This window comes from Neolamprologus brichardi, unplaced genomic scaffold, assembly GCF_056152115.1.
Source record: "Neolamprologus brichardi isolate AB-2024 unplaced genomic scaffold, ASM5615211v1 NODE_ptg000033l+_length_6344489_cov_1, whole genome shotgun sequence".
Classification (NCBI taxonomy): Eukaryota; Metazoa; Chordata; class Actinopteri; order Cichliformes; family Cichlidae; genus Neolamprologus; species Neolamprologus brichardi.
In genome coordinates, this window is record NW_028270137.1 from 1,424,099 (window position 1) to 1,452,056 (window position 27,958).

A 27,958-nucleotide genomic window follows, 5' to 3' on the forward strand; every position below is an offset into this window, starting at 1 on the left:
TTGGTAGTTTTGGCACTTCAGACACCTCCAAACTCCTAAAAAGTTTCCATTTAGAAACATACTTTCATGTGGGGCGCCGGTTTGGCTCACTGGGATGGGGAGGCGGCCGGCCCACTCTCTCTACTTTCCTGTCACTCTTCGCTGCATATATTGAGGGGGCCTGGAAAAGGGCCAAAAGGAAATCTTTAAAAAAGAAATGACTTTCATGTGGGAAGAGGACTTTGGAGCACTAAACTACAGTCCAGTTGTTTCTCTCTTTGGTTTAGGGCTGGCTTGATATCACCTGTGAGACCGTTGTAGCACCGGTCCCTCCCACTGACAGCAGTCTCAATAGCAGCACTGTTGCTTGAGCACCTTTTGCTGCACTTCCTTTGCAGCCTTCCTCAGCATGCTTTGATAAAGCACTCAGACGAGCCAGCGAACTCAGCAGCGACTGGATGATATTGATGTATTAACCTTTTGAGTTGAAGAAGCCCTCAGTGTGGGTGTCCTGGGCTGGCACATTCAGCATTAACCTGACACGTTTTACAGTTTTATGTTTAAAGGCTTCCCTGTTAAATTCATTTGCAAACCTTTTTCCACAATATGCTCATTTATAGAGATGCAGTAGTAAGTTCTCCTCCGCCTTGTAGTAATCAGAGCCGTGCTGCTGCGTTTAGCCAGCACCCACGCTGTTGCATTTTTAAGCCTCTCGGCTCGTTTTTCACTCTAGAGTTTCAAAGACAAAGCAGCAGCTCGTAGAGTCGGTGTGCTCCAGCTGAAAGAACACACGCAAGTCGCGTCTGTCCAACTTTAATAGAAAAGTATTATACCTGTATATACACTACAATATTAGTCAATCACTTGTGAGTGGGGCTGATGCTGATGTTTTCTTGGTCTGGCAGTCATCTGAGGGACTCTCTCAGCTGCTCATAAATCCTCTGGTCCTACACAAGGAACACACACACACACACACACACACACACACACACACACACACACACACACACACACACACACACACACACACACACACACACACACACACACACACACACACACACACACACACACACACACACACACACACACACACACAGAGTCAGTGCACGTTTGTGTTTCTCTGTCACTCAGTCCACACTTATTTTAAACAGTTACCTGAGTAATGATCACACTGACACTCAGTCTGTAGGTTAGTACTGCAGTTTTTTGTCATGCAGAGTTCAGTGTGACGAGTCAGACCGGTTCAGGTAGGTTGCAGGACTGACTGAGGCCAGTTCAGTCTGCTGTGACAAACACTTATCAGCAGCATGTGGAATGCTGCCAGACTAATGGACTTGTAATGAGCCAATCCAGTACATGAGTTATGAGGAGACAGATGAGCGATAGCAGTCAACTATGAGGTGTGATAAGACTGGCAGCTGCCTCTCCCTGACCTACTTTTTTTACACAGGCAAATTTCATATAAATAAAAATCATAGCCACATGGTGTTGTTGATATGTATTGACTTTAAAAAAACATCATGGTATGTTAACCTTCTTTCACCACTATACTTGAAGGACACGTCTGAGAATTTGGATCCATCTAGATCCTGATTGAAAATACGTTCCCAAAATGTGAGCCGTGCTTTATTACCTTTGTGGACACAGACGGTCGGACCTTCCCGAAGGCATCCTCGAAGTTGTGCTTGCTCACTCTGATGTCAGCAGCAGAGCCAGACGAATGTGTGCGGCCTGTGTGGAGCGTAGAGGCGAACAGAATGGACATGCGTGAGTGTAATTAGCTAGTTTCACTGCAACTGTGAATCGTGTTTTACTTTTTGGTAGCATAACAATCGTCAGCTGTACTAAAGAGGAAACACAGGTGCTGTGATTGTTTCTGCTTTAAGTTTATAATCACTAAAAATAATCTTCAGTGAAACCCACGTAGGTCTCGGTTGCACCTGGTAGGCCAGCTCATTGTTGTTATTTGAGTTGGAATATGGACCATATGAAAGTCTGATATACTGTATACAGTGTTCTCTTGTATGTGTTATTGTAGGGTCAATATTAAAGCGCTTTGAGGCGACTGCTGCTGTGATTTGGTGTAATATTAACAAAACTGAACGGAATTAAACTGAGTCCATGACTAGACCGTAACGTGGTCAAGTAAAGTGAAACCATGGGAATGTGTTTGGTGACTACCTGCAGACCCACAGGAGGACTACAGCTAAACACTGTGCAGGCACGCAGAGGACGAGTTCAGTTACCAGGAGATGCAGCCGAGGAAGGCTGGGACTTCAGGTAGGTCCTCAGGGCATTGAGAGACGCCTCCCTCACCAATGCAGTCAGGTCAGCTCCACTACACACACACAGATCAGATTTCACTCTTTTCAGTGCTGTTCATGTGTCAGTGCAGTTTGAACACTGCGAGCTAGCACAGAAGGCTTTGCAGCCACACTGCTGCTCCTCAGCTCAAACCTACCTGAAGCCATCGCAGCGCTGATCTAGTGCAATCTCTTCAAGGCTGACGTCCTGCTCCAGCTGAGGTCTGGTCCCCCCCTGAACATGGAGCAGTGAAGTTGAGCAACAGCTTTTCTTAATCAGCAGTATGTGGCTGGATATTTTCAGTCATCAGTGCACCAACATAACCGTTTAATGTTTTTGATAGTATACAATATATGATGCACACTTTTTCATTTCATCTGAATAGAAACCCATTTCCTACTTTAGTGATTGTATGCAGGATGGTGCGGCGGTCTGCTGGTGGTGGCAGACCCACATACAAGGTTTTATCCAGACGGCCTGGTCTCAGTACAGCAGGGTCGATGATGTCTGGTGATGAAACAGAACATTGGAAACATTGTAACAGTAAAAACCTGACATTTCAAATCATTTAAAGAAAAATGTGCCCAAAGTATTATTTTAACCTAAATCCACTTCCTGTTCCATGCATCTAATTTCCCAAATTCTAGAGACACTTTAACTTCGTCCTCAGCAAAACCCATTTTCAGTCTCCAGTCACTCTAAGGACTCCAGCTACACTATATGAGCAGAAGTGCTCGGCCACACCTGTTACTCTTTGAATTTAGTAGTTCTCAGTCTCATTGTGTAGAGTCCAGTCATGCAGCTGCCTTTACAAGCCTTTGTGAAACAATGGGTTTCATTTCTCAATGAAATAAGGTGGTACTGTAACACTGTAAGGTTTTCTCTTTCCACATTCAGCTGATATCTAGTGGAAGCGACAGCATTGCTTAAACAGTGGTGGACATGTACGGCGGTGCACAGCGCTCTGCTGAGCTCCTGAGCTCCTCTAGGCTACGTTCACACTGCAGGTCTTGATGCTCAATTCAGATTTTTTGATCAAATCTGATTTTTTTGTCTGCTCGTTCACACTACAAATAAAATGCGACAGCAAACGCGCTCTAGTGTGAACGCTCAAAGCGGCCGCATGCGCAAAAGAAGACGTCACACACAACGCGCTCTGTTTAGACCCAGACCAACAGTATTGTTTGACTGATGGCCCTTAATATAAAGACTTCAGACTTCACGTTTCCCAATTTTTGCTTTAAGTTATTTTGTTATTCACATAATAATGTAAATAACCTAATAATGATCCTTATTGCTGTTTTAGAGGAGCGCTGCTTCAAAGGATAGTTACAGATTTCTGTCAGAATCTGCAGATTATACAGAACAAATAAAATGTTCACGTTTCTCCAACGTTGTCTTCCCAACAGTTTCACCGGATGGCCAGGAAGTGTTCGCGATGTCTTCTCGGGCGCTGATAATTGGCGTCTGTCTTGTGTCAGTGACGTAAAAGACGGATTTAATGCGACATGACCATCAAACAGCAGATTTCTGAAACATCAGATATGTATCGGATTCAGGACCACATACGAAAGTGACCCAGATCGGATTTGAAAATATCGGATTTGTGCCGTTCACACTGTCACACCATGATCGGATATGGGTCGCATAGGGTCAATAAAATCGGATTTGATGCGCTTTCGCCTGCAGTGTGAACGTAGCCTTAGTTTAAACATCAACACACAAACAGTGAACCAGGAGCTTCATAGCCTGGGTTTCCATGGCCGAGCAGCTCCTTCAGGCGTGGTGTCATGGTCGTACGTCTCTGTACCTGGTCTGTTAGTGGCAGCCATGATGAAGACCTGCCGTCGACTCTCCAAGCCGTCCATCTCTGTAAGCAGCTGGTTGACGACCCGCACACTGGCTCCTGACTGAACACAAACAAAGACAGTTCACGCCTGCTGTGGGGGGGTGGTTGGTGTATTATTTTTCCATTTTCTCCCCCTTTTTCTTCCTGCCTCTCAGTGCTGGCATGTTACACATGCACATGTGGATAATAACAGAAATTCATAGATAGATACATAAAAGGAAAGATGAGCCTACAGAGGTATTAAAAACTAAGTGCTCGTCCTGGTTGGTGCAGCGTTTGATACTGTCGACCACGCTATGTTACTACAGAGAGACACACTGGCTGTTACAGGAAGTGACCTGCATTGGTTTGAACAACATCTATCTGACAGATATGTAAACGGGGAGTCTTCTTAACCACGACAAAGTCACAGGGCTTTGTGCGCTTAATGGGAACACACAGTTAGCAGTTTATAGTTGCTACATGCTAACATTATGATCTGACCTCGTGGCCTGAGCGGCGTGGACACAGTGCGTCGATCTCGTCAAAGAAGATCACACAAGGAGCAGAGTTGCGTCCTCTCTGGAAGACCTGTCTGACAGCCCGCTCGCTCTCGCCCACATACTGCAAACAGAGTACACGTCAGTTCTGAGGTCGACACAGACGGCATCGTTACTGTGATCATAACTTTACTTTTATTCAGCACACTTATAAAGAAATCAACAGAAATGAGGAAAAGGTCATAAAGAGAATCCAAATATGCAGATAACATGCAGGCGTGTGCGGCTGCTGGTGCAGGACAAACACATGTTTCTCGGCTCTGCTACGATTCTCCAAAACAATGCAGCAATGCACAGGCTGAGCCAGCACAGCAGCGTGCTCTCCAGCTCAGTGACTCACCATGTTGAGCAGCTCTGGTCCTTTGACAGAGATGAAGTTGAGGCCTGACTCGTTGGCCACGGCCTGTCAGGAAAGAGAATAGAAGCATTCAGCGAGACACGCTGAGAAAATGAGCAGCATGACAGAGCCAAGTCAGCCACAGGCCTTATGCTAAGCTAAGTGTGTTTGTCCAGTCTCCACAGAGATGTGTGACTGACACTGACAGTGATCCTACTTCATCCTCAGAAAGAGACCGAATGATTTACATCATATTAAAGTTACATATAAAATAAATTAATGAGAATCGATTTGGTTTGAACATGTTTAAAATTCATCACTCAGATTTTCATAACTATGCTATGAAAACAGATGATGCTGTATGATAGATGATGATAGATGATGTGTGTGTTGGTGGGCGGGAGAACCTTGGCCAGCAGGGTTTTTCCACATCCTGGAGGTCCAGCCAGCAGCACCCCAGACGGAGCACTCAGCCCCAGAGCTCTGAACTGCTCTGGAGAACGCACTGGAGCCTGCAGGACACACACGGCTGTGTTATCTGTGCTCACACTGATCAGACACCAAACACAGGCAGCCATCGAGCAACTCGGTGACGTGTGAAAGAACAGAGGAAAGTAGTATAATAAAAGACAATAAAATAAAAGGGTCATGGCTTATTCTGAAAGTAAAAATGCATCCACGTGTTTACCAGTATAGCCATGGTGAGCTCCTCTCGGACATCCTGCAGCGCTCCCACATCTTCCCAGGTGACATCAGGCACTGTGGCAAATCCTTCCCTCTTAGCTGAGGGCTGCACACTAGCCAGAGAGAGCTGGAAGTCTGACATGAGAATGGACAAGCCAGCCAGCTTCTCCTCTGATAGGGTCTCTGTGCTCTTCAGCAGGCACAGCACGCTCCACAGCTCCCCCTGCTGGACGCAGCACATAACACGTCAGGGCAACGCAGAGGCAGGAAATCCCGTTGAGTCGTTTTGCATTCAAAATGCAGCAAAACAGAGTGAGTGCGGCAACGAGCAGCGGCGCTACACATGCTGTGGTTGAAGCAGCACCAACATATTTAGTGAAGATAAGAACTTCAATAGCCTGCCACCAGTGTTGGGGATTAACGGAATACATGTACCGCCGTTACGTATTTAAAATACAAAATATGAGTAACTGTATTCCGTTACAGTTACCGTTTAAAAAGGTGGTATTTAGAATACAGTTACTTTGTTGAAATAAATGGATTACACGGCGGTACTTCCCTGTTTCATATTGTGGCGGGTCAGGACTGTTTGGGTTTTGTTTGACAGCTACGTTCTGTTGCTCCAGGCAGCGTTGCCATGGTTACAGGGTGACGCTCTCTCTCTCTGCGTGTTTCCTGGGTGAGAGAGCGCCTGTTGTTGTTGTGCTAAGCTAACAGGCAGAATGCTACAGGTATAGCTCTAAAGAATGTAGCATCATGGGCAGTGTAGTCCGTGCTGCAGGGAGAATGGACTGCCATACACGTTATGTGTCTGTGAGCGAGGGAGGGAGAAAAAGGAAAAGTACGAGCTGTCATCGAGCAGAAACGGGAGCTGGAAGCATGTAAATATAATAATAACCACTGCAGCCAAGAAGAGAGCCTGACGAGCCCAGCTGTAAGTAAGCTATTAAGACTCGACTGTACACCGTGTTCGTGTTTTCCTCTGAAACAATAAGTTCTGTTGGAGCAGCCTTTCAACGCCTCTCTCTGTTGTCTGGGTCAACTTTGCTAGCGAGAGACAAAGTAAAGCTAGTTTTCAGCTACGAGCCGACACAGAACCCACCGTATTAGCCAGAGGTCCCTTTACTACGGTTCGGAGCCGCGGACCTTCAGTAACAGTAATAAATCACAGCAATAGTACATTCATGTAGTTGTAAACAGCATGATAATATATTAAGTAATCCAAAGTATTCAGAATACGTTACTCTCATTGAGTAACGTAACGGAATACCTTACAGAATACATTTTGGGGCATGTAATCTGTAATCTGTAATGGAATACATTTTAAAAGTAACCTTCCCAACACTGCCTGCCACACTGAACGTGCGTCTGCTATGTGATATGAGCCACATAGCTGTGGACGCCACTCGCCTCAGTTTGGCTCTGATCTATGTCAAGTTCAAACTTCTTAAGTGAGTATTTCTGTAAAACAGCAAAGATCTGTGTTCCTGCTCTGTTAGCCCGAGTCATCCAAACATGAGCAGTGATGACAGGTTTACAGCACCTGCAGGCATCTCTCACTCTGATCTCACATACTAACACTGATAAGAGCTTATAAGCAAAACAAACAAGACTGTTTCAAGCAACAAGTCTGTAGTCCTCATTATTTAAGAACGATCATCGTAACCTTTGAGACCGTCCTGGAGCTCCTCGTACCTGCTGATGATTCTGTCCCGGCTCCTCCTGAGGGGCGGGGTTGGCGTCGGTCGCTTGTTGTTGTTCTGACGTGACGTCTGTCGAAGTTGGAGCTCCGCCAGCTAACGGTTCTTTAGCAGACGTCTGGCTGTGTGGAGGCCCCCTCGTTTCCAGCAGCACCCTGTTTACGGCACTCATGGCAGCTTCGCGGCACAAAGCCATGAGGTCAGCACCCACGTAGCCCGGGGTGAGTCGGGCCAGCTGCTGGTAATCAAAGTCCTCTGGCAGCGTCAGCTTTCGACATAACGTCCTCAAGATCCTGGGAGAGTAACAAACACGCTGCATGTTCAAACTGTCTACTCGTGAGCGAGAGACCGCTGTGGTAAATAACCAAAACCCAAAAGTGTCAACAAACAGGCACGGTTCTGATCGTCCACCTGCCCAACACTTCGCTTCAGGTCTCAGCGTCCTCTGAGCATCTCACCGCCATCTGTGATGGATATGTTATTCAAATCACGACCCTTTCCTTCAGTGTCACCTCATCTTTCTTCTGACATTTGAATAAACACTCCTCTTCACCTCCTGAGCTGCAGCAGAACTGCAGCTTGTGGTGTGATTCAGTTCTGCTGATGTTGCACGTATGCTTCCCTGTTTTTTTAGGAAGATACAGGTCAGCATACGCAGCGTGCTTATTAAGGAAACCTCCTTCACATTCCTGCTCTGTTGTCAGCTAATATCAGCCACAGGTCAGGCTGCCTGTGATTTGTTCACATCACTGTTAAATCCCTGACACCTCCTCTGTCACGTCTATTTTCTTTTACTTGGAACCCAAAAGTGACCCAATAACAGGGAGAAGCTCGAGTAGGGAAGGTGTTGTTCCTTTAATTTGTCCCCCATTCCCGCCCCTGATGGCCTTTGGCTACCAGTCAAGAAAGTACAAAAGGTAAACTTGTGTGTGTAGCTGACCTGAGACGTGCCGCTTCGTCTGGGATACCCATGCAGATCTCTCTGTCGAAGCGGCCGGCCCTGCGGAGGGCGGGGTCCAGGGAGTCTGGTCTGTTGGTGGCGCCGATGACCAGGAGCTGAGCTGGAACTGCCAGACTGTTCACATCTGTCAGGCAAAAACACGTGATGGCGCTAACGAAGCCCGAGGTGTGGTGTTAATGAACGTGAGCGTGCCGGTGCGACGAGCCTGATAAGTGCTCATGTTTGTGAGTCTGCTTGTATTTCCATGTCATACCATCCATGCAGGTTAGCAGCTGGGCCACAATCCTCCTCTCCATGTCTTTAGAGGCCACCTCTCTTTTAGGGGTGATGGCGTCGATCTCATCTATGAAGAGGATACACGGAGCTGAACTCTGCAAGGCAAGAAGAGAAGTTACACTCGCTTTATATTGTTACAGTCATGCCATAGGCCTCATGCATGTTTGTAACTGTAACCACATTCAAAGAGGACTTTCTCTGAGTCTTTCCCTGTGAGCCTGCAGCTCCATGAAACCAGCAGCTAAACTTAGAGCGTTGCTGCAGCTTTGAGGTTACGTTTGACTACCTGCCCGTCAATCACCAGCACGCTGCTAAAACAGCGTGCGGGCTCAGGAGCGAGCCGGACACTTCTGGAACGATTGGAGGTAAAAGTGGAAAAAAAAGCAGTATTAACCACAGCGAGGTCGAACAGCTCCCGGAGCTTCTGCTCAGACTCCCCCGACACTCCAGACACCAGCTCTGGAGCAGAAACCTTCAACATGGGCAGCTGCATCTCCTGAAACACACAATCACAGCTTATATAAGTACACAAAAGGCTGAAAACATGCTGAGGTGCATCTCTATACATATGAATTGTCCAGCACTCACCCCAGCCACAGCCTGGGCCAGCAGGGTCTTTCCACAACCAGGTGGTCCATGCAGCAGAAAGCCCCTCGGAGGAACCATCCCCAGCTGCTGGTACACCTCTGGGTGTCGCATGTGTATGAGCAGCTTACACACTTCCTGCAGCAATGTTTTTATAACAATGAGTGAAAACGAGCTGGACAGTTTCATGTGCAGTCAACACTTTCTTAATTTAAGCTGTGCAGGATTTGGATTACTTACAACAATGCATCAAAGAAGCTAATGTAGCAAGAACGATGGTACTAACCACTAATGTCTCTTCATTTCCTCCAACATCTTCAAACTTCAAAGTGGGATAGTGCAGCTCGGGCGACTTTGCTAAAGAATCATTCAGAGAGAAAATGACAGCAAAGAAACAGACGCTGACGACCGCTGCAGTGAAGCGTGGTAGCTTATAATAACAGACTTATTGTAACTGAAGTGAAACACATGACGTATTTATATAATTTGTCAAATGCAGCATTTCATCTTTATGCAGATGATACAATTATTTATTGTTCATCCCCTTCAGTAGCACAAACCCTGCAATTTCTGCAGTCTGCCTTTGATGTCGTTCAGTCCCTTTTAACTCAACTTAAGTTGGTGTTAAATCCAGAGAAATCCAAGTTCATGTTATTCTCAAATGGCAAAGAGTTGTTAGCTACGTCTCCTAAGATTAAAACAATTCAAGGAACTGAAATTGAAATGGTCACATCTTACAAGTATCTAGGGATCATTATAGATCAGAATTAATCATTTAAGACTCACATTCAAAGGCTTGTGTCGAAGTTAAAACTAAAGCTAAGTTGCTTTTTTAGAAACCAATCCTGTTTCTCTCTCCAAGTGAGAAAACATTTGATTCGTGCATCCTTTTTACCTTTATTGGATTATGGTGACCTGCTTTTTATGAATGCACCTGCCCACTACCTAAAGAGGTTGGATACTGTGTACCATTGTGCTTTACGTTTTATTACTGGCTGTGGAAATCGTGTACATCATTGTTCTTTGTATGCTGCTGCTAAATGTCCATCTTTGCATATTCGCAGACTCTCCCATTGGTTGATCTTTATCTATAAATCTCTCCTTGGGCTGGATCTTATTTATGTGTTTATATGTGTAAAAACCACAACCAATACAGCCTTCGTTCGCACAAAATCATACAATTGATTGTCCCAAAAATCAGAACAGAATTGGGGGAAAAGGCTTTTAAATACGCTGCTGCTGCTTCCTGGAATAATCTGCAGGAGGAACTGAAATTATCAGAATTACCTCGGGAGAGTTTAAGTCTGTCTTAAAGGAACGAGAGAACAGCTCTCGTTCCTTTCAGTGTGATTGTTTTTAATGTACTCTTAATTTGATCTGTTTTACACATGTTGGTGTGGGATATTGTATTTGTTTTAAATGTTATATACTTATGTGGTATGTGACTTTTGTTGCCATGATGCCAGGTCTCTCTTGGAAATGAGATTTTAATCTCAATGAGATTTTTTTTTACCTGGATAAATAAAGGACTAATAATAATAATTATAAATAAGGGGTCAAAAAATGTTTGCATACAAGTTTTTCCACAAGGCTGAAAATGTTGTGGGGGTGGAGCTGAACCCTGTTAAAGTGGAGCCAGATATCGTCTAAGACGCACCTCAGCTCCCACCCACTGCACGAGGTGCATGCTCAGTGAGGGACGGAGATTACCCATAATGCATCTCTGATGCCTGTGGATGTCTCTCTTTACAATCGCTCCATCTAATGCACAGTAAACACTGCAGCAGCTGTATTATCCCACTGACAAACAAAGCGGTACCTTTCTTGTTTAGCGTGTGTGTCTCAGTAGTTTCAGGACTTCTGTCAGCAGTCTTCCTCCTTTTCTTTGACTTCTTGTGAGACCTCTCCCCCTCCAGCATGGACACGTCAGCCTGTGACAGACGAGGAGGCCACGTGAACACAGAACAGAAATCTCTTTTTGCATATCTGTCACAGTTACACGTTTCATGTCATCAAATGTTGATATGACACAAAGACTTAACTGTGGACTTCATCTATTAATGGGAAAAAAGCTACCGTGGTCTGTGTGAAGAAGTAATTGCCCCCCTCATGAATTACTGTGTCCAGCTTCGCCACACACAGGCTCACTGTCACACATGTTCAAGAAATCAGCTGCATGTTAGGTGATTTCTTATCAAGTCGTTTATTAGACAAAATGAACTAAAAGAGCTAAAAAAAAGAACCTGCTGGAAAACGAAACGCTGCCATGTGTGGAAAGGATGGATACAGAGCCATCTCTAAGGCTGGGACTCCAGAAAACCATTAAACAAGGGGAAGAAAACCATTGCTGACCAAAAACAACACAAAGACTGGAAGCTTGAGTTACACATGAGATCAAACTAACACAGCATTTCATATAAAGACCATCATACCAGCAGTCAGACACGGTGGTGGTGTGATGGGCTGCTGTGCTGCTTCAAGGACAGTCCATAAATGTGTCTCTACCAGAAACTCTTGAAGGAGAATGTCAGGCCATCAGTTTATGACCTGACAGGAGCACTCAGGAAAATAACCCAACACAGCATCAAGTGCACCTCTGAATGGCTCAAAGAAGCAACGAACAAAGTCGGGCCTCAATCTGATGGAGATGCTTTGGCATGGAAAGTGCTCCAGTGTGGCTGAACGTGGGTCAAAGCTTCACCACAGACGTGTGAAGGACTCACTGCCAGGGCTTGATGGCAGTTCTTGCAGCCGAGGGTGGAACAACCAGCTGTTAGTTTTAGGGGCAATTACTTTTCCACACATGGGCAGGTAGGTCTGGATAACGTCTTTCCCTCAATGGAGGAAACGAACATTTAAAATGTGTAACTCAGGTTATCTTTGATATTAACATTTATTTGGTGATCTGAAACCTTTAAGTGTGACAAATGAAACAACGAGGGAAGGTCGGTGATTCTGGCTGCTCCCAGTCTGTACGGCTCCTTGGGTTCGATACTCGTGCCAAACTTCTATCATTGCTCTCTTCTTGTCCTCGACCCAAGAGCGGCAAACACAGCATATCAGCACAAAGTACAAAGGCAGAGCTGCCACACCTTGATCAATGATATCTAAGTAATACTTTTTTACTCCATTTGAGAACTCAAAGCACTTTCTAGTATGATCCTCATTCACATACTTTTTCTATACTTAAGCACTTCAATATAACGTTTACATGTCAGTGAATGCACTGGTGCAACTGGTCAGTGAGGACCAGGAATACTTCCAGACTGGGAGCCGGGGACGAACCCAGTTGGAGCTGGACCTCAGCCTGATTGAAACGCTGTGGTGGGACCTTAAGAGAAATGTGCATGAATGATAGTTTGTGCCTGCAAACCTCCATGGACCGGGGGTGGAAGGTTGGTGGTTCGATTCCTGGCTCCCCCAGTCTGCAAGCCAAAGACCCTTGGGCAAGATATTAACCCCAAATTGCTCTCCGATGCGTTCATCGGAGTATGGGTGGGTGAATGTGGCGTGTTGTATAGAGTGCTTTGAGCACTCCGGGAGAGTAGAGAAGCGCTGTATAAGAATCAGTCCATTTACCATTTAGCATGGACTGAAGTGGAGTGGTTCAAAACTCCTCCACAGTGATGTGAGGGACTGAAACTGACAGAGACTGAAATCATGGAGAGAAACCTGACAGTATCGTCTTTTTAGCACGACCGGCACTTTTTCTTATTGAAGCCAAACAACTTGCGATACTGACTGTGATGCAGTTCCAAGCAGCAAAGAGCACGACCAGCTCACATCTTAATGATGATCACACGACGCTTACTACGGTTCATCTGTGCAGACGTGCTACAGTTACATACATTTACTGGTTGTTTGGTCGGGTCGTCGTCACAAAGGTCGATGATGGTGCCGCTCTTCTCGGGAGCTCTATCAATGAACCAGCCTCCTTTGGAGACCAGGGTCGCTGAGGCTGAAGGCGGAGGAGTGGCTGTGCTGCGAGGACTGCTGGTGGCAGCGCTGCCTCTCCGGTACAGAGACGATAGAGAGCTGTTCATCTGGTTTGTGGGCTGTGACAGGGAGGAAAAGGTCATCAGAAAATTAGTGCTAAACCACACACACACACACACACGCGCACACCCACACGCGCACACACACAGACACACAGACACACACACACACAGACGCACACACACACACACACACAGACACACAGACACACACACACACAGACGCACACACACACACACACACAGACACACACACACACAGACGCACACACAGCCCCAAGAAGTTGATTCTGTTCATCTGGATGTTTTCAGTGAGAGAAACGTTTCGTCACTCATCAGGTGACGTCTTCAGTCTCAGCTGACTGCAGGTTTCCAACCTTATAAACAGCACATTTGCACGGTGACTGACAACAGGCTGTGAGCTCAGTCATTCTCTAGATCATTAATAATAATAATAATGGATTGGATTTATATAGCGCTTTTCAAGGCACCCAAAGTGCTTTACAATGCCACTATTCATTCACTCTCACATTCACTCACTGGTGGAGGCAGCTACAGTCGTAGCCACAGCTGCCCTGGGACAGACTGACAGAAGCGAGGCTGCCATATCGTGCCATCGGCCCCTCTGGCCAACACCAGTAGGCGGCAGGTGAAGTGTCTTGCCCAAGGACACAACGACCAGGACAGAGAGCCCAGGGATCGAACCGGCGACCTTCCGGTTACAGATACGCTTCCCAACCCCCTGAGCCACGGTCGCCCCAATTAACTAGTAAATTAACATGTAAATCATGACCACTGACCATCGAACTATTGTTTCCTCTGCCTCCATAATGACGTCTCAATAACATCCGGGGTGTTCTGGATGTTGTTCAGAGCTGCAGCAGGTTGAGGATCGAAGCCAGAAACTTTAAGATGTTACAGGTGACAGAGTTACAGACAGTCGGTCTTAAAGGTGCACCCTGTTAGTGTGTCTTTGGTAAACCACACAGCCTTGGTGCAGCTTCCACTGGATAAAGCTTTTGGTCCGGTCAACAGTATCGTCTCGCTCTAACTGCTTCAGTCTATCGCCCTCTTCCTGTAGCCACTTCCTGGGTCTTCTTTCAGGGGTTCATGATATTTCTCATGATAGTCTTTCTGGTTGGTGCACCTATGCGTGACAGGATGGATGATAATGTTGTTGTCATTACTAAGTGATGTGAGTGCCTTCCTTTCCTCCAGATGTTGGATGCTGGGCGCTTTGTCTCGGCGTCACAACAACGTTTTCGCAGCTTTTGCGAGGATGTTTTCCTCCACTTTTTGGTGAGTTGTCTGTTAGGCAAATTTTTCATCCACACCCTCATCGTGGCATCCTTCTTGCTGCTGAGGACACTCTCTGTATTTCACTGGTGTTTCTGACCCACAACAAGTAGAATAAACTTCCTTTTTGCCTGGACTTTGGTGAGCTAGACGAGCCTTCACAGTGAATTCAAACACCTTTTGAAGAGTTCTCTCATCGAGAAGATCTCTGTCGGATCTCTTTTAACTTTAGCATGTCAAATCTGTCTCGCCTGTTCACTGAGCAGCTGGTTCTGTGCGTTCTGGAGCATTTTTGTTGCTGGGAAGCCTTAAATGAAGATTGCATTTGCAGACTTTTAGGAGTAATCCTGCTTTGTCTGCATCTGAATCTCAGGTGCAGCCATCAATCGTGCTGTTTGCTCGTGCACATGTATGTTAGGCAGTCCTTGCTAAAGTCGGTTAAAATTCTGTTCAGAGAAAAGAATCAACTTTTTGGGATTTCCTAACCTGGATGACTGAGCATCCACACACACACACATCACTAATTAGTGCTTACAATGTTCTCATTACTGTCAGAAGCCTCCTCTGAGCTGCTGCTCCCACTCTCGTCACTGTAAACACAGATTTATAGCACATCAATTACACATTTAAAGAGCAGCAGAGAACACCAACAAGCAGAGGGCTCTCACCCAGTGTCACGGTGGCCGTGCTTGGCTCTCTTAGCCAGGTGTTTGCTCTCCAGCTCGTTCAGCCCAGAATCCTTCATGACTGCTTCATACACTAGAAAAGCCACACATGTCAAACAGAGCGCACAATCATTAGGCTGTAACAGACACACACGAGCTGGAGAGGTCATCTGGGCTTTTGTCATATCGCTGCATGACAAGACTTCCTGTGATGGAAAACCTGAATGATCCTGCCTGTTTTTCATTAAAAAGGAATTCAATGTGCAGTTTAACATGATCGTTCTTAACCAGCCAACTGCTACAGTGGAATAATTCATCCTTCTTGTTCAATATCAGTCAAGATGTGTCCAAACAGGCAGAATCACACCGTGCTGCTGCGTCTCTCTTACCTTTCTCTACCTGGATCCTGAACGCTGTCTTGTTTCTTCTGCCATAGTCCATCCTAAAGACACAATAAAGTCATATCACCAGGACCAAAGCGGTGGAAGCACTGAGCACTGACTTTCATAATCTGAGTCACTGATTCAGATTTATGTGCATTTTCTATTCTATCCCAGCCGTCCTTCACCTCATGCATGTAAAAAGTAAAGGGAAAAGTAATGTAGTTAAAAAGTGGTGAAGCTAATTAATATAAATGACTACCAGACACAGGAAGGAAAACTGATTCACGCTTTCTGTGACAATAAACAATGGACTAATGATCAGATGTTTCTTCACTGATTTTCTCAACCCAAAGACGGAGTTTCCAGAGTCTTTGTACTCCTTGTTCTGCTCTCCTCAGTGAGCTCAGTGATGTGAAAGAGGAGTACAACCCCTTTCAGTAGTGAGGTTTTCAGGGCATGATAAAAAAAAACAATCTGGTCTTTACCAAGTCTGAAAATGAAATAAAGAACCACAGGTCATATTTTCTTTTTAACAAAAACGAAGCCCAATGCAGATGCAGCGAATAGGAAAAAAGCACGCCCTAACACTGACAGGAACGAGGAAGGTCAGCAGCAGCCGGGTGCTGATGATGATCAGTGTGAACACAGCAGCTTGTTGCTCTGCAGCATTCAGGTGTGTGTTCACACATCAGCAATGATCGTACTGCTGCTGCCCATCAGTCGGACACAGGTCACAGGGTCATCTCAAACACATGCCTGCAAACCTCAGAGAACAGAACCACAATGATGACAGAATGATGGAGAACACCTTTACTTTAGCTTATTGCTGCTGAAGGAACTCCAACAAGCTCCTTATGAGTACTGACCCCACTTTAAGACCCACTAAGGACCAGATTTGTCAAACTGACGAGTCCAATGACTGTATGTGTCACTGTTATCACTGTCTGTGAAAATGTGCTCATACATCTCAGATATTAGCCAACCTCACAGATGCAGGTCTGCAGGGTGATGCATTAAAACCATGTCAGTCACTCAAGCATTAAACATAGAGTTGATGTAACACAGACAGAGAAGAGTCAGCATGCAGGGGCAGAGAGCTCTCTGTTTCACACCAGCACACATCTCAGTGTGTGGCGCTTCACTGGAACCAGCCGTGCAAATCTCAGCTTTGTGGAACAAGCTCGAGTGTTTTATTTGAGCCAGCACAGATGACTTGCCTGTAGAGTTTCTGAAGGTCCAGGGCCATGGCTGACAGATCCACATACTCACTGCTGCTGGAGCCCAGATACTGAAACAGAGTTTAACACGAATGTAAGCAAAGTGGTGGACACAAGGAAAATCACGAGGAAACATCATGAATTCATCATTCATCTCTCACACACACACACACACACACGCAGCAGATGCTCAAAGAACTTATGCAACACAAATGATGACATCATTGATTAGTGGTTTCAGTAATATGTAATCTGATTACTGGTCTTGGTCACACTGGTACTCAGACTGAGGAGAGACATACCTGCTCAACTCTTTGTCTGAGCCGACCGTCCTGCCACCCGCCGCCGTGGCCCTTCATGTCTGTGGCTTCTCTGCGCCTGCTGCACGACACACCCTCAGCTTTAGTAACCATGGCAACCACAGTGTCTTTTAACACTCACCTTTGAGGTTTTACAACAGAAAAACACTGTGTCCAGCTTTCTGTGACAGCCCACAGCGCCTTTACGTGCCTCGTATTCAATTATGATACAACACATTTATACTTCATCAAAGTCTTCATGAATGAGCCTGATTGTTCCAACAAAGCTGACCCACAGAGACAAACCCACTCAGCTCCTCACTGCACCACTAACAACACCAGTGTTATTATCTGTTTACTCATTGGTTTTTGTTAGGAGCATCATTTCTCTCATTTCTTTGTTTTGACTATTTTCTACACAGTTTACAGCTGAAATCAGATTTTCCATTAAGCAGTAAACAGAAACGGTCTAAAGGTGAGCGTGTTCGCTCTGGGACAGACTGTGACCTGGCCCCTCGTGTCCTGCTCCCACTGCCTGACACCAGGAACCAGCCCGAGCACCATCTCCAAGCATGTCGCGATGCTCGGAAGGAAATCCCAGAAATAACTTCTGTTCATCTGCAGGTGCTGTGTTCAGAGGGACAAACGTTTCCTCTCATCTCTGTGATTTCTTCAGCACATCCAGATGATCAGAGTCGACTCTGTGACAGCAAAATCCATCCGGCAGGGACGACTATAAAGACGGCTATAAAACCAGAGCTGTGGGTGTGGGCACAGCTGTACGTCCACTCGTGTGTTTTTAAGCACCAACGTGTGAAAGAGGCACAGACTCGAGTGTAGCGGACCAAACTAAAGTCCCGTGGGCTAAACGTGACTCACGATCAGAGTGGAGGGCGCTCCTGTTCACGGGGTGTGGGTGTCCGGCTTATATCAGCTGGACGGCATTAAAACACCACGCGGTTTCTCACGCGTGGCTTTTACAGGCACGGGGAAACAGCCTTACCAACACGAGCGCGGCACACAGTTATCCCGGAAACGAAAATGATCACATCCGGGTGATTATTTTCAAAATAAAACACAGCCTTTCTTGAGATTCGGGAAACATCAGAACACACCGGTACGTTTCCCGATGTAGTTTGAAAAGCTCGAAATATGAATTTGTCATAAAGAAAATGAGTTGAGCGTTACTCCAGCACCGACACTGAACACGTCCGTGTATTAGTGAGAAACAGTCCGAACCGTGTGGTTCCTGGCTCCGGGGAAGCTGTAGTGTGAGTCGGCGGGCACGGTGGCTCCCAGTCTGCCGCTCTGTGCCGCACACGGCGTGAGGAGGAGCCGCTGTCGCTTTCACTTCCTCGTCGTGCTGTCGGACTGCCACACTTCCTCGTTAGTCCGAGGTGGTGGGGCTCGTCGCTGTGGCGGTCATGAAGGACGGTACCGGAGCAGGAGAGCCGGCTCCTTCCCGCGGGGACGTGTACGCGGACTATGTCAAGTGTTACCTGGAGGAGCGGGCAGAGGTCGGGCCGTGCCGCGACCCCCAGCTGCTGAAGAAGGCGGCTCAGTATCTACTGAGCGAGGCGGAGATCGGCGGGACTTTCACAATGTTCCCTTTTTACCAGGCTGTGACTGAGCGCTGCGAGGCTCAGAGCGACTTCAGGAAACACCTGTCCGCCTTCATCAGAGCCGCAGAAGTGCTGGAAACTCTGTGCGTCAACCTGTTCCTACAGCCGTGGAAGAAGGAGATCAGGACGCTAAAGGTCAGAGGACGCGCCGCGTTTATAGGAGTGCACTTGATACTCGTTTGACATGTTACACTGTGGCTGCAGATGTCACTCAGCTGAACCACAGCGCGTCACAACATCTGCTCGTGTAGCAGTGAGTGGACACACAACAGCCCAGTGACGCTTATCTTGTTTCTGCTTACATCATGACCTGCTCACAGCTGTGTCAGGCCAAACGGAAGTGACCCTGAGTAATCTCTGAGCCCGTGTACTAACAGATGAACTGTGTTTGTGTTTTCTGCATCTCTTTCAGACATTTACAGCTCCATTTGTTTACTGTCTCGAGCCAGTTTTCAGCAATTCCACCATACAGTCCGTCCTGGCCTCCATTGGTTATGTGCCTCATACAGACCCCAAACTATGGTAAGAACCAGAGTGACAGCACAGACTGTAGACGTGAATCCACGAGGAACGGTCGCAGCTTTGCAGAGCTTTGTCAGGACAAACGTAGACTCTTTAGGGTGGCTGTGGCTCAGGAGGTAGAGTGGGTCCCAAAGCGATGTGTGTGTGAATATTACACTGGTGCTCAGGTCTGAATGTGTGACCGAGTGAGCAGTTTGAGTGCTCAGAATAGAAAAGTTCATTTACCATTTTAATTCCACACGTCGACACGTAACAAGCCGACACCTGGTGACACAACGTGTGTACAAAGCATTCCAAAAATTCCCCCAGGAATGTTTTCATGTCTTATCCTTTCAAGACACTCAGCTTGTTCATATATCACATGTGTCACCTCTCAGAATAAATGACTCCAAAACACAGCAGGCAGGCGGAGACAGTGTGATTTTTTTTTTTTTTTTTTTTTTAAATAAATTTTTATATGACAGCTGGGATAGGCTCCAGCACCCCCCCCCCCCCCCCCCCCCCCGCGACCCTGAAAAGGATAAGCGGAAGCGAATGGATGGATTTCTATTAACTTGCAGCACACACCTTGGTCAGCTAAGGTTCTTTGACTTGACTTTCATAGGTTCACTTTTCTTACAAAGGTTCCTGAGACCAAGTAAAAACCCGAGTTCAGATTTTGCACACTCTCTGTACCTAAGTGCTTTCTATCTCAGATTTGCACTCTGATGGATGCATCAGAGCCCAACCTGCAGTATCTTGCCCAAGAATAATCGGCATGCAGACGGGGATCAAGCTTCCGATTAGCAGACGAGCCGCTCTACCCGCAGAGCTGCAGCCGCCCCGGTCGTCTGTGGTTCTGCTCCTCATCACTTTGTCTCTGTTGTGTTTGATGCATTTCAGCGAGTACAGGCTCAGTGAGGACGTTAATGCAGACAAAGCCATGCTCGTTGGCTTTGAGCTGCTCTTGGCCAGAGTGGAATGTAACCACTTCCTGGAGCTTCAGGAGGATCAACTGAGACCACAGGTACGACCATGTTTCATGTTAGTAATAGTCTCATCAGTTGTGTTACAGTATATCACATCAATTGTTTTTTGTTTTTTTAAGCCACTGTGGTAAGTTAGTAGTGCTGAGCAGCTGTACTCAGCTTGTAGAGTAGATAATCCAACAATCAGGGGCTCCATTCCTGTCTCCTCCCACCTGCTGAAACGTCCTCGGGCAAGATACTGAAGTTCAAGTTGTGCACAGACTCACAGAGACTATAATACATCCCTGATGTGAGCGCTGTCTCTGCACTTACACTGATGGCTGAGTGATTATAAAAGCACTTGTTAAAAAGAAAAATAACTAACATCTAGAGGTGGGAATCACCATACATCCCACGATACGATATTATCACAATACTTAACGCACGATACGATATTATTGCAATTTTTTAAAATCTTTTGCGATATTCAGATTCTGTACATAAAGGTAAACTTTATCAATATTCATTTTCTCTAATATCAAAGTCTCACACTCAGTCTTTCTCTCATTTCAGTTTGATTGTTGACAAACTGAACGGTTTGTATTACAGTCTAGTCCAACTTAACTGAATCAACCATCTGGTACAATTATAGCTATTCTGAACTATGCAGTTTATGAAAACTATGCAGCCCCTTCAGCAACTGAAGAATTTGAAAGTAAATTAAAACAAAATATAATTTTACATTAAATAAAAAAGTTTTAAACTTAATTAAAATAAAACATGTCTTAAATTAAAATAAGTAAACTATCATGTTTATTGCTGCCAAAAACAAGTTAAACACATTTGGACAGTGAAGGAATGTCAGGATTCTTGCTCAGAAAAAGGATCAACATGCTCTGAAGTCAGAGCACAAAAACCTTTTTGTAACAAAGTATCGATTTCTGCTGTCCCTGTATCCATACATTATTAGAAACAAAATATCACCATGCTACACAGTATCCATTTTTTCCCCACCCCTATTAACATCTAACTAAGATTTCAACATTTGTAAACATAAATTCTGTGAAGGCGACTTTATGAACAGATGTGTCCGTCAGCTGCTTCAGCTGTAGCAGGAAGGCGGAGTCAGGGAGAAACTTGTTAAAGAAGACCTGGCAGCCAGCAGGTTTAGTACCACAGTAACTGATGCAGAGTTGAGGTTAACTCACAGTTAACAAACTCAGAGCTGAGAGTGAACCCTGCTCCTCTCATCATTTCCCATAAATTATCCCCCTTTTTTTTATTTCCTCCCTTTTTTGGAAGCTGTGAGTTTAGATGAAACGGCATATTCAGTGTGTCACCATGAAATACTAAATGACTGTAACTTTTCATGGTTGCTCAGCTTTGGCACATTTACGTTCTAATATTCAGCAGTGTGAGGAGGAAGTGTCATGTTTTATACTTTGTCATGAATCCCAGAATAACAACTGTTGAATGCGGGTTGTTACAAAAGTGCTCCACGCTGCCAAACACAACCCAATTGTGAAAAGGTTGTGTAGCTGTGTAAAACCAGAATCCAGTGATTTGCAAACCTCATAAACCCAGATTTTATTAATAATAGAACAATAATAGAAACATATCAAGAGAAAATATGAGCCCATTCTGAATTGAATGAGTTTCCCACAGTGCAGAATTCCCCAGTGTTGCTGCCTCGCTGCGTCTGACCCCATGTTAAACCTTTCAGGATCTCCTGGGAATTAATACAGAATTCCTACACTAAGTGGCTTTAAAAGAAATGTAAGCAAAGAAATAATGTAGAGACAAAATCAGAGAAGTGAAAAACAAAGTATACAAAAAATACATTAATTTTTATTATTATTATTATTGTTGAAGCATTATTCAATTCAGTTAAATTGGATTTTTAATCAAACAGCAGCAAAGTGCTTTGTGCTGTGAGGTAAAGAGCAATAAATACGAGAGGGGCCAGAAATGATTAATGCATCATGGGAAATCCCTCAGCACAGATCAGGCTGCAGCCTGACACACGAGTGGCTGCTGGGAGAGGATGTACAGGTGACACAGACGCCAGGTCAGAGGTCACACTAGCTCGGTTTGGTTTGACCGGCACATGACGGTGATCGTCTTACTTTACAGGAGTGGCTCGATGTTCTTCAGAGACGAGAGCGAGCTGTGAAACCGACCGAATGCACGGAAAACACGACGGCGACGGAACAAACAGAGGACGAGGAGGAAAAGAAGACGGAGGAGGAGGATAAAAAAGAGGTAGCTGCTGCATCAAACCCTCTGCTGTTTCCTGAAGCTTTAACAGAGCCTGACAAAGTGCTTTAAAGAGACCGACTGAAGACACACGATACTGTGTGCGTTCAATAAAACCCCAACAGTTTAAAATAAGCACGCACACGATATTTGATATAACAGTGACTGACAAAGCTTAATAACTAAACTACAGAATCAGCTCAGTTTGCTGTTTATGAATGAAGCTTGCTGAGGGTGCCAGGTGTTACTGTTTGTGCTGGGACACATTCATGCACCAGCACATCACAGCCTGAAGCCGAGCATTTAAATAAGTCGTGTCAGGCATTCTTCACCCGAGGCAGGCTCTCAGTATCAGGCTTTTCCCAGCGTTCAGCACACGCACCGACCCTTCTCTGGTGGGTTTCATGATACTGGCAAGTAAAAATAGCCGAATGTGCGTCTGACAAACATTAACTGGAGCTAAAGTTGAGTTTGTTGCTTCCACCTGTTTGACTTTATTGAACTCCGGCTGAGGCAGCGTGCTGTGTGTAACATGCTAAATCCACGCAGTCACACACAGCCATCCTCAGGTCGAGCTCTAAGCGCCATCATGTTTCTACATTTTGTGTTTTTCTGCACAGCGCTGCAGTCGTGTGTCAGTGTTCATGCTGTGGACACTTTAGACTAGAAGCCACACCCAACTATCCCCCCACACAGGACTACACCTGCATCGATTATAAGGCTCGCTGCCGATGAACGGGTCTGTTTTCATACATGAGGCGCATTAAGAAACAAAATCAGAGAAGTCAAACATTACTCAACTCATTCTTCTTCTTCCACTTCTGTACCATTGATTCATTAATGCTGTATTCTATCACAGCCGACATGTTGTTGCAGTATATGAATCACTAACCTCGTATTGTGGATGGATTATCTCAGTTGTTCTCCTGACTGAAGTTTGGTCCGTTTACAGCATCCTGCCATGCGATTACATTTGTCTCTAACCATCAGGAACCTTCACGTTAACTTTTATCGAGTGGAAAAGTGTTAGCCTTCATCCTCCAGCTTCACTGTTTATGCTATGCTAACATAGCTGTGTCGCTAGCGATCCCATAGCACATCGTTATATACCAGCTAGCCCAACTTCAGTCAGGGGCGTAATTTCCAGGGGGGTTAGGGGGGTTATGACCCCCCCAATAATCAGACCCAACCAATATAACCCCCAAATAAAATCTTGCATAAATAGGCTGTTGATTTTCTTTACTCATTTCAGGTATTACCAGCAAAATAGTTGCATGTTTGATCATCTGGGACAACTCTGTTAAATGTAATAAATCCTGTTTTCATGGATGTTAATCTTCATAGTTACACCTGGTAAAGCAGCAATGCTGATCGTTTTATTAAAGATGAAAGAATTTAGACAGTTTTTAAATCTTAGTGTTCGTTTGACTTTGGGACCTGAAGCGGACGGAGTTTAGGACCCAGATTACCCTGCGAGGCTCCTGACCAGTGTTGGTCAAGTTACTTGAAAAAAGTAATCAGTAACTAATTACTGATTACTTCCCCAAAACAGTAATCCTGTTACTTTACTGATTACTTATTTTCAAAAGTAATTAATTACTTAGTTACTTAGTTACTTTTTAAAAACACGATTTACAACCTGAATAGGTGATAAAGTGATAGATCTTTCAGCCCAATTCTACTTTTTCTGCATAATCATCATACAAAATGTAATCAAATGGAAAAGTCTCTTTTTAAAACTTGTTTTATTAGTTTTAATCTTTTAACTTTATGCATCAAGCAACAATTTAATTATCTGCAACATTCTCTGACTGGAAGAAATTAGTTTAACATTTAAACCTATTTTCTGCACATTCCAGCACATAAAATAAAATATTTTGTGTGTTTACACTCAGTCTTTCAAATAGATGCAAGTAAAACACAGCAGAAAATAAATAAAGTCAAAGACTAGCGGTCCTGTTGCTCTATTTTCACCTGTAAAGCAGGAGTGGGGTAGGCGGAGGTTTACCCTGGTGCAGGTGTGCCGCGGTCAGTGGAAGAATCCGCGAGTTTCTCTGTGAGTTTCCCATTACGTCGTAGCTACTCGGTGCTTGTTTGGAAGTTTAGGGGTTTTTTTCGCTGTAAAAAGAAGTTTTCTTCCCACGCACAACGGACACTAATGTTTTTGTCACTTTTTATGGAATCAAACTCAAAGTAAGGTCAGTACTTCCACGCTTTAAACGCTGCACGCTCATACTCTCTCTGCACTCGATATATGATCCATTGTTGATCTGCACACAGCTGTTGTCACGAACGTCGCACTCGCTTACGTCACTGTCATGAGACGTTCTCGCAAAAAATCACGGTTTTAGTAACGCAGCGTTCCTACGGGAAAGTAACGGTAATCTAATTACCGTTTTTGCAATAGTAATCCCTTACTTTACTCGTTACCTGAAAAAAGTAATCAGATTACAGTAACGCGCCCATCTCTGCTCCTGACTACAGTAGCCGTAATGCTGCGACAGTCCATCAAGCGGTGCGGCTCCGTAGCTTAGCAAAGTTGACTAAAATATTTTTGACAGATGTTTGAGCGCCGTGCACATCAAATCGGTTCGAGGTCAGTGAGCACAACCAGAATTCATGCATAACTGTTGATTTTTGAGAAAATTAAAGGATTTTAAGTGCGCCTTATAGTGCAGAAAATACTGTAAGCCTAAAATAAGGAAGCCTGTATGTGAGATATTTCAGTGGCATGAACAATGCCAATCACATGTTATATTAAAAAAACAGACGCTTTTTAAAATAATGGCTACATGTGATATTTATATCAACTAAGCTTTTAGCTATCAGCCGTGTTGAATACGTGAAGGGGAGCCTTTAACCCAGATAAGAAAGCAGCGTGTAGTGATGAGGAAGAAACAGACCCTGGGAGAAGGCAGGAAAAACAAAAAACACAACCGTAAGATCGATGGTTTAAGTCCGCTTTCATATTTTTGGAAAATGGACAGATGCAATGGGCCATCTGCAGTGAAGAGAGGAGTGAGGATCTCAGACACAAGCAGCACAGCGAATGTGTGGGAATGAAAGCACAAAGTGCTCGTTGTTTAAATGCTTTGAGTGCTCAGGTAGAGCAGAAAGGCGTTTACCTGTCCGCCCTGCAGGCAGACTGTTGCTGACAGTCAGACGAGCACAAACCAAAGTGTTGTGAACGTTAAGAGGCCTGTGAGCTAAATCTTATTCATACTGTAAGGTAAAAGCCTACAATAATACAATGTTCTGTTTGCCAGGTACTGTACTTGGACACCAGGCTTGTAACAACCCCCCAGCCGAAGCCTCAGCATTACCACCTCTGCAGTGTAGACCCGTCCATTATGGAGATGCAGAGGACCTACCCTGACCTGGCCATCAGGGGCCGGCCCCTGCTTCCAGACAAGCCCCACAAAGTCTGCAGCAGTAAAGCTGCGAGTGCCGCTGACCTGCCCACAGACTGCGCTGAGGATCCCTGCACTGCTGTTGCACCTGCGCTCATCACCAACGACGACGGCAAAGCTCAGCAAAGTTTGGACGGCAGTCGGAGAGGCGGGAACAGCGGAGGGGCGAGCGCTCCAGGGGACACCGGCGGCGACGCCCACAGAAGCAGAGTGGATGATGAGCTCAGTGGCCCCAAGGCCATTTCCCTCCACATCACACTCAGAGCAGGAGCCACCGCACAGCACGACACTGGTAACACACACTCACACACACTCACAATACAACAAAATTTGTCATTTGCTCCAAGGGTGCATTTAACTGACACGCTGGTTTTCACAGGGACACGAGACGAGAGTCCGGTCAAGTCGGAGCTTTCCTCTCTCGGCTCCGTGGATGAGGAGGAGCAGGAGCTGAGAGGGTTGGTGGAGTGGATAGGACAAGCGCGCGTGCAGGAAAATGAACATGAGACAACAAGAAAAGAGGGGGACGACACAAACAAAGACAGGAGGAAGCAAATAAGAAAAGCAAACGCAGAAACAAAAAAGAGAAGCCTCAGGAAGCCAGTGGTGGGCAAAGCTTCAGCGCTGAGTCGTGACGACGGCACACACACGAGACCACAGCAGTGTGACGCGACAGTGACGAACGAGCAGCCCGCCGAGTGTCAGCCCTCGCCTCCAGCCGACACCCAGAGGCAGCGGGAAGGAGATCCGGGCGGTTCTGGAGACGAGGACGCTGGGCCAGCAGAGGAGGAGCAGGTGGCACAGAGCTTTGTTATAGTGGAACAATGCAGAGACTGACGAGCAGGTGGAAACGAGCTGCAGACGATCTCTGAGCCGAGCTGTAAGTGTGCTGCTGGGAGCGTGAATCTTCTTCCTTCTTCACTTTAAAGCTGTTCTGCTGTCCAGCTGCAGAGCGCCACACACATCCACAGTCACGTTCATTTGTCAAAACGACGCTTTCATAGTTTCCGTGTATTTGGGCAGCTTTATGCTGGACGCTGACACAACCTCCACGGCAGTTTTGTCTTCAGCTGGAATTGAACCTGCAACATTTTGAAGGGAATGTGTTAACCGCTAAATCATCGGAGGCGCTCTGAAAAGCCAAACACGTGCGTTACTGCTCGGTGGTCGAGCTAATTAACCAGTATGTCGTGCTATTTACAGCACCCTCATAATTTGACCCCTCCTCACGAACGGCAGCTTTCTGTCTGCGCCGAAAGAGTTTCCAACCATGGAAGTATGTTTACAATGATCAAAGATCTTCTTTCGTGCAAATGAAGCACAGATAGTCTTATCATCATTTTTTATAAACTGTTAACTTGTGATTGTTGTGCCTAAATGACCAAAATCAAAGCTGTATACCTTTGGTATATTATTAAAGCCATATAATGTAATGTAAACTTCTTGAATGCATCAATAAATAATCATGTTTTATTTAAAATAAATGAATAAATTAAAAGAAAATGAAGGGAGCTCATCAATGGGACCCATTTACAGCTGTGCAGCATTTCCTCTATATTTATTTGTGCTGTCTGTGAAAGCAGACTCATTGACTGCTGTCAGAGGTCGATGCATGTAGATGCTATAAGTGTGTGAAGGTCCTCAGTCAGTTGCAGCATCAGTGCAGCGAGGAATGCCCAGACCTCTACATCGAGACACCAAACAGCCACTTCACAAGCGCATGGCACAACACAGAAGAGCCACCTCCACAGGACCAGACTGAGACACAGAGCCCAGCTGTAAGTAAGCTATTAAGACTCGACTGTACACCGTGTTCGTGTTTTCCTCTGAAACAATAAGTTCTGTTGGAGCAGCCTTTCAACGCCTCTCTCTGTCTCTGCTAGCAAAGTTGACCCAGACAACAAAGTAAAGCTAGTTTTCAGCTACGAGCCGACACAGAACCCACCGTATTAGCCAGAGGTCCCTTTACTACGGTTCGGAGCCGCGGACCTTCAGTAACAGTAATAAATCACAGCAATAGTACATTCATGTAGTTGTAAACAGCATGATAATATATTAAGTAATCCAAAGTATTCAGAATACGTTACTCTCATTGAGTAACGTAACGGAATACGTTACAGAATACATTT

The 27,958-nt window shown here is 45.5% G+C and overlaps 2 protein-coding genes across 5 annotated transcripts; one reads left to right on the forward strand and one right to left on the reverse strand.

Moving 5' to 3' along the window:
• Nucleotides 1-745: 745 nt before the first annotated feature.
• nvl (nuclear VCP like) lies at nt 746-18,761 on the reverse strand. 4 transcript variants are annotated; one of them, XM_087837454.1, is made up of 24 exons: nt 18,312-18,761; nt 17,076-17,154; nt 16,774-16,844; nt 15,563-15,615; nt 15,177-15,267; nt 15,044-15,098; nt 13,066-13,272; nt 11,037-11,148; nt 9,504-9,574; nt 9,221-9,355; nt 9,027-9,128; nt 8,610-8,727; nt 8,336-8,480; nt 7,391-7,688; nt 5,700-5,921; nt 5,419-5,523; nt 5,015-5,077; nt 4,619-4,738; nt 4,097-4,196; nt 2,687-2,793; nt 2,444-2,520; nt 2,229-2,320; nt 1,616-1,713; nt 747-926 (listed from the first exon to the last, which is right to left on the reverse strand). In XM_087837454.1, exons 2-24 carry the CDS (start codon nt 17,130-17,132, stop codon nt 885-887), a joined length of 2,541 nt encoding a protein of 846 aa, XP_087693580.1. In that variant the 5' UTR covers nt 17,133-17,154; nt 18,312-18,761; the 3' UTR covers nt 747-884. The 4 variants fall into 4 exon arrangements, with proteins under 4 accessions (XP_087693578.1, XP_087693580.1, XP_087693581.1 ...); XM_087837455.1 differs by lacking the exon at nt 18,312-18,761 and adding an exon at nt 17,952-18,090 and having other exon boundaries at nt 17,076-17,151; XM_087837453.1 differs by lacking the exon at nt 18,312-18,761 and adding an exon at nt 17,952-18,090.
• On the forward strand, nt 18,161-27,277 carry LOC102788409 (uncharacterized). The gene is made up of 6 exons (XM_087837456.1): nt 18,161-18,829; nt 19,107-19,216; nt 20,099-20,222; nt 22,297-22,425; nt 25,686-26,121; nt 26,209-27,277. Exons 1-6 carry the CDS (start codon nt 18,497-18,499, stop codon nt 26,664-26,666), a joined length of 1,590 nt encoding a protein of 529 aa, XP_087693582.1. The 5' UTR covers nt 18,161-18,496; the 3' UTR covers nt 26,667-27,277.
• Nucleotides 27,278-27,958: the final 681 nt, after the last annotated feature.

What these genes read in the sequence shown, in the direction of transcription:
- nvl (XM_087837452.1), bottom strand. Translation starts at nt 17,186, where the DNA reads ATGGTTACTAAAGCTGAGGGTGTGTCGTGCAGCAGGCGCAGAGAAGCC. An exon ending in TCAGACAAAGAGTTGAGCAG is followed by an intron (nt 16,845 to 17,075) that starts GTATGTCTCTCC and finishes ACTCTGTTTCAG; the next exon opens with TATCTGGGCTCCAGCAGCAG. An exon ending in ACACACGCTAAACAAGAAAG is followed by an intron (nt 9,575 to 11,036) that starts GTACCGCTTTGT and finishes ATGATTCTTTAG; the next exon opens with CAAAGTCGCCCGAGCTGCAC.
- LOC102788409 (XM_087837456.1), top strand. Translation starts at nt 18,497, where the DNA reads ATGAAGGACGGTACCGGAGCAGGAGAGCCGGCTCCTTCCCGCGGGGAC. An exon ending in AGGATCAACTGAGACCACAG is followed by an intron (nt 20,223 to 22,296) that starts GTACGACCATGT and finishes CTTACTTTACAG; the next exon opens with GAGTGGCTCGATGTTCTTCA. An exon ending in AGGAGGAGGATAAAAAAGAG is followed by an intron (nt 22,426 to 25,685) that starts GTAGCTGCTGCA and finishes TCTGTTTGCCAG; the next exon opens with GTACTGTACTTGGACACCAG.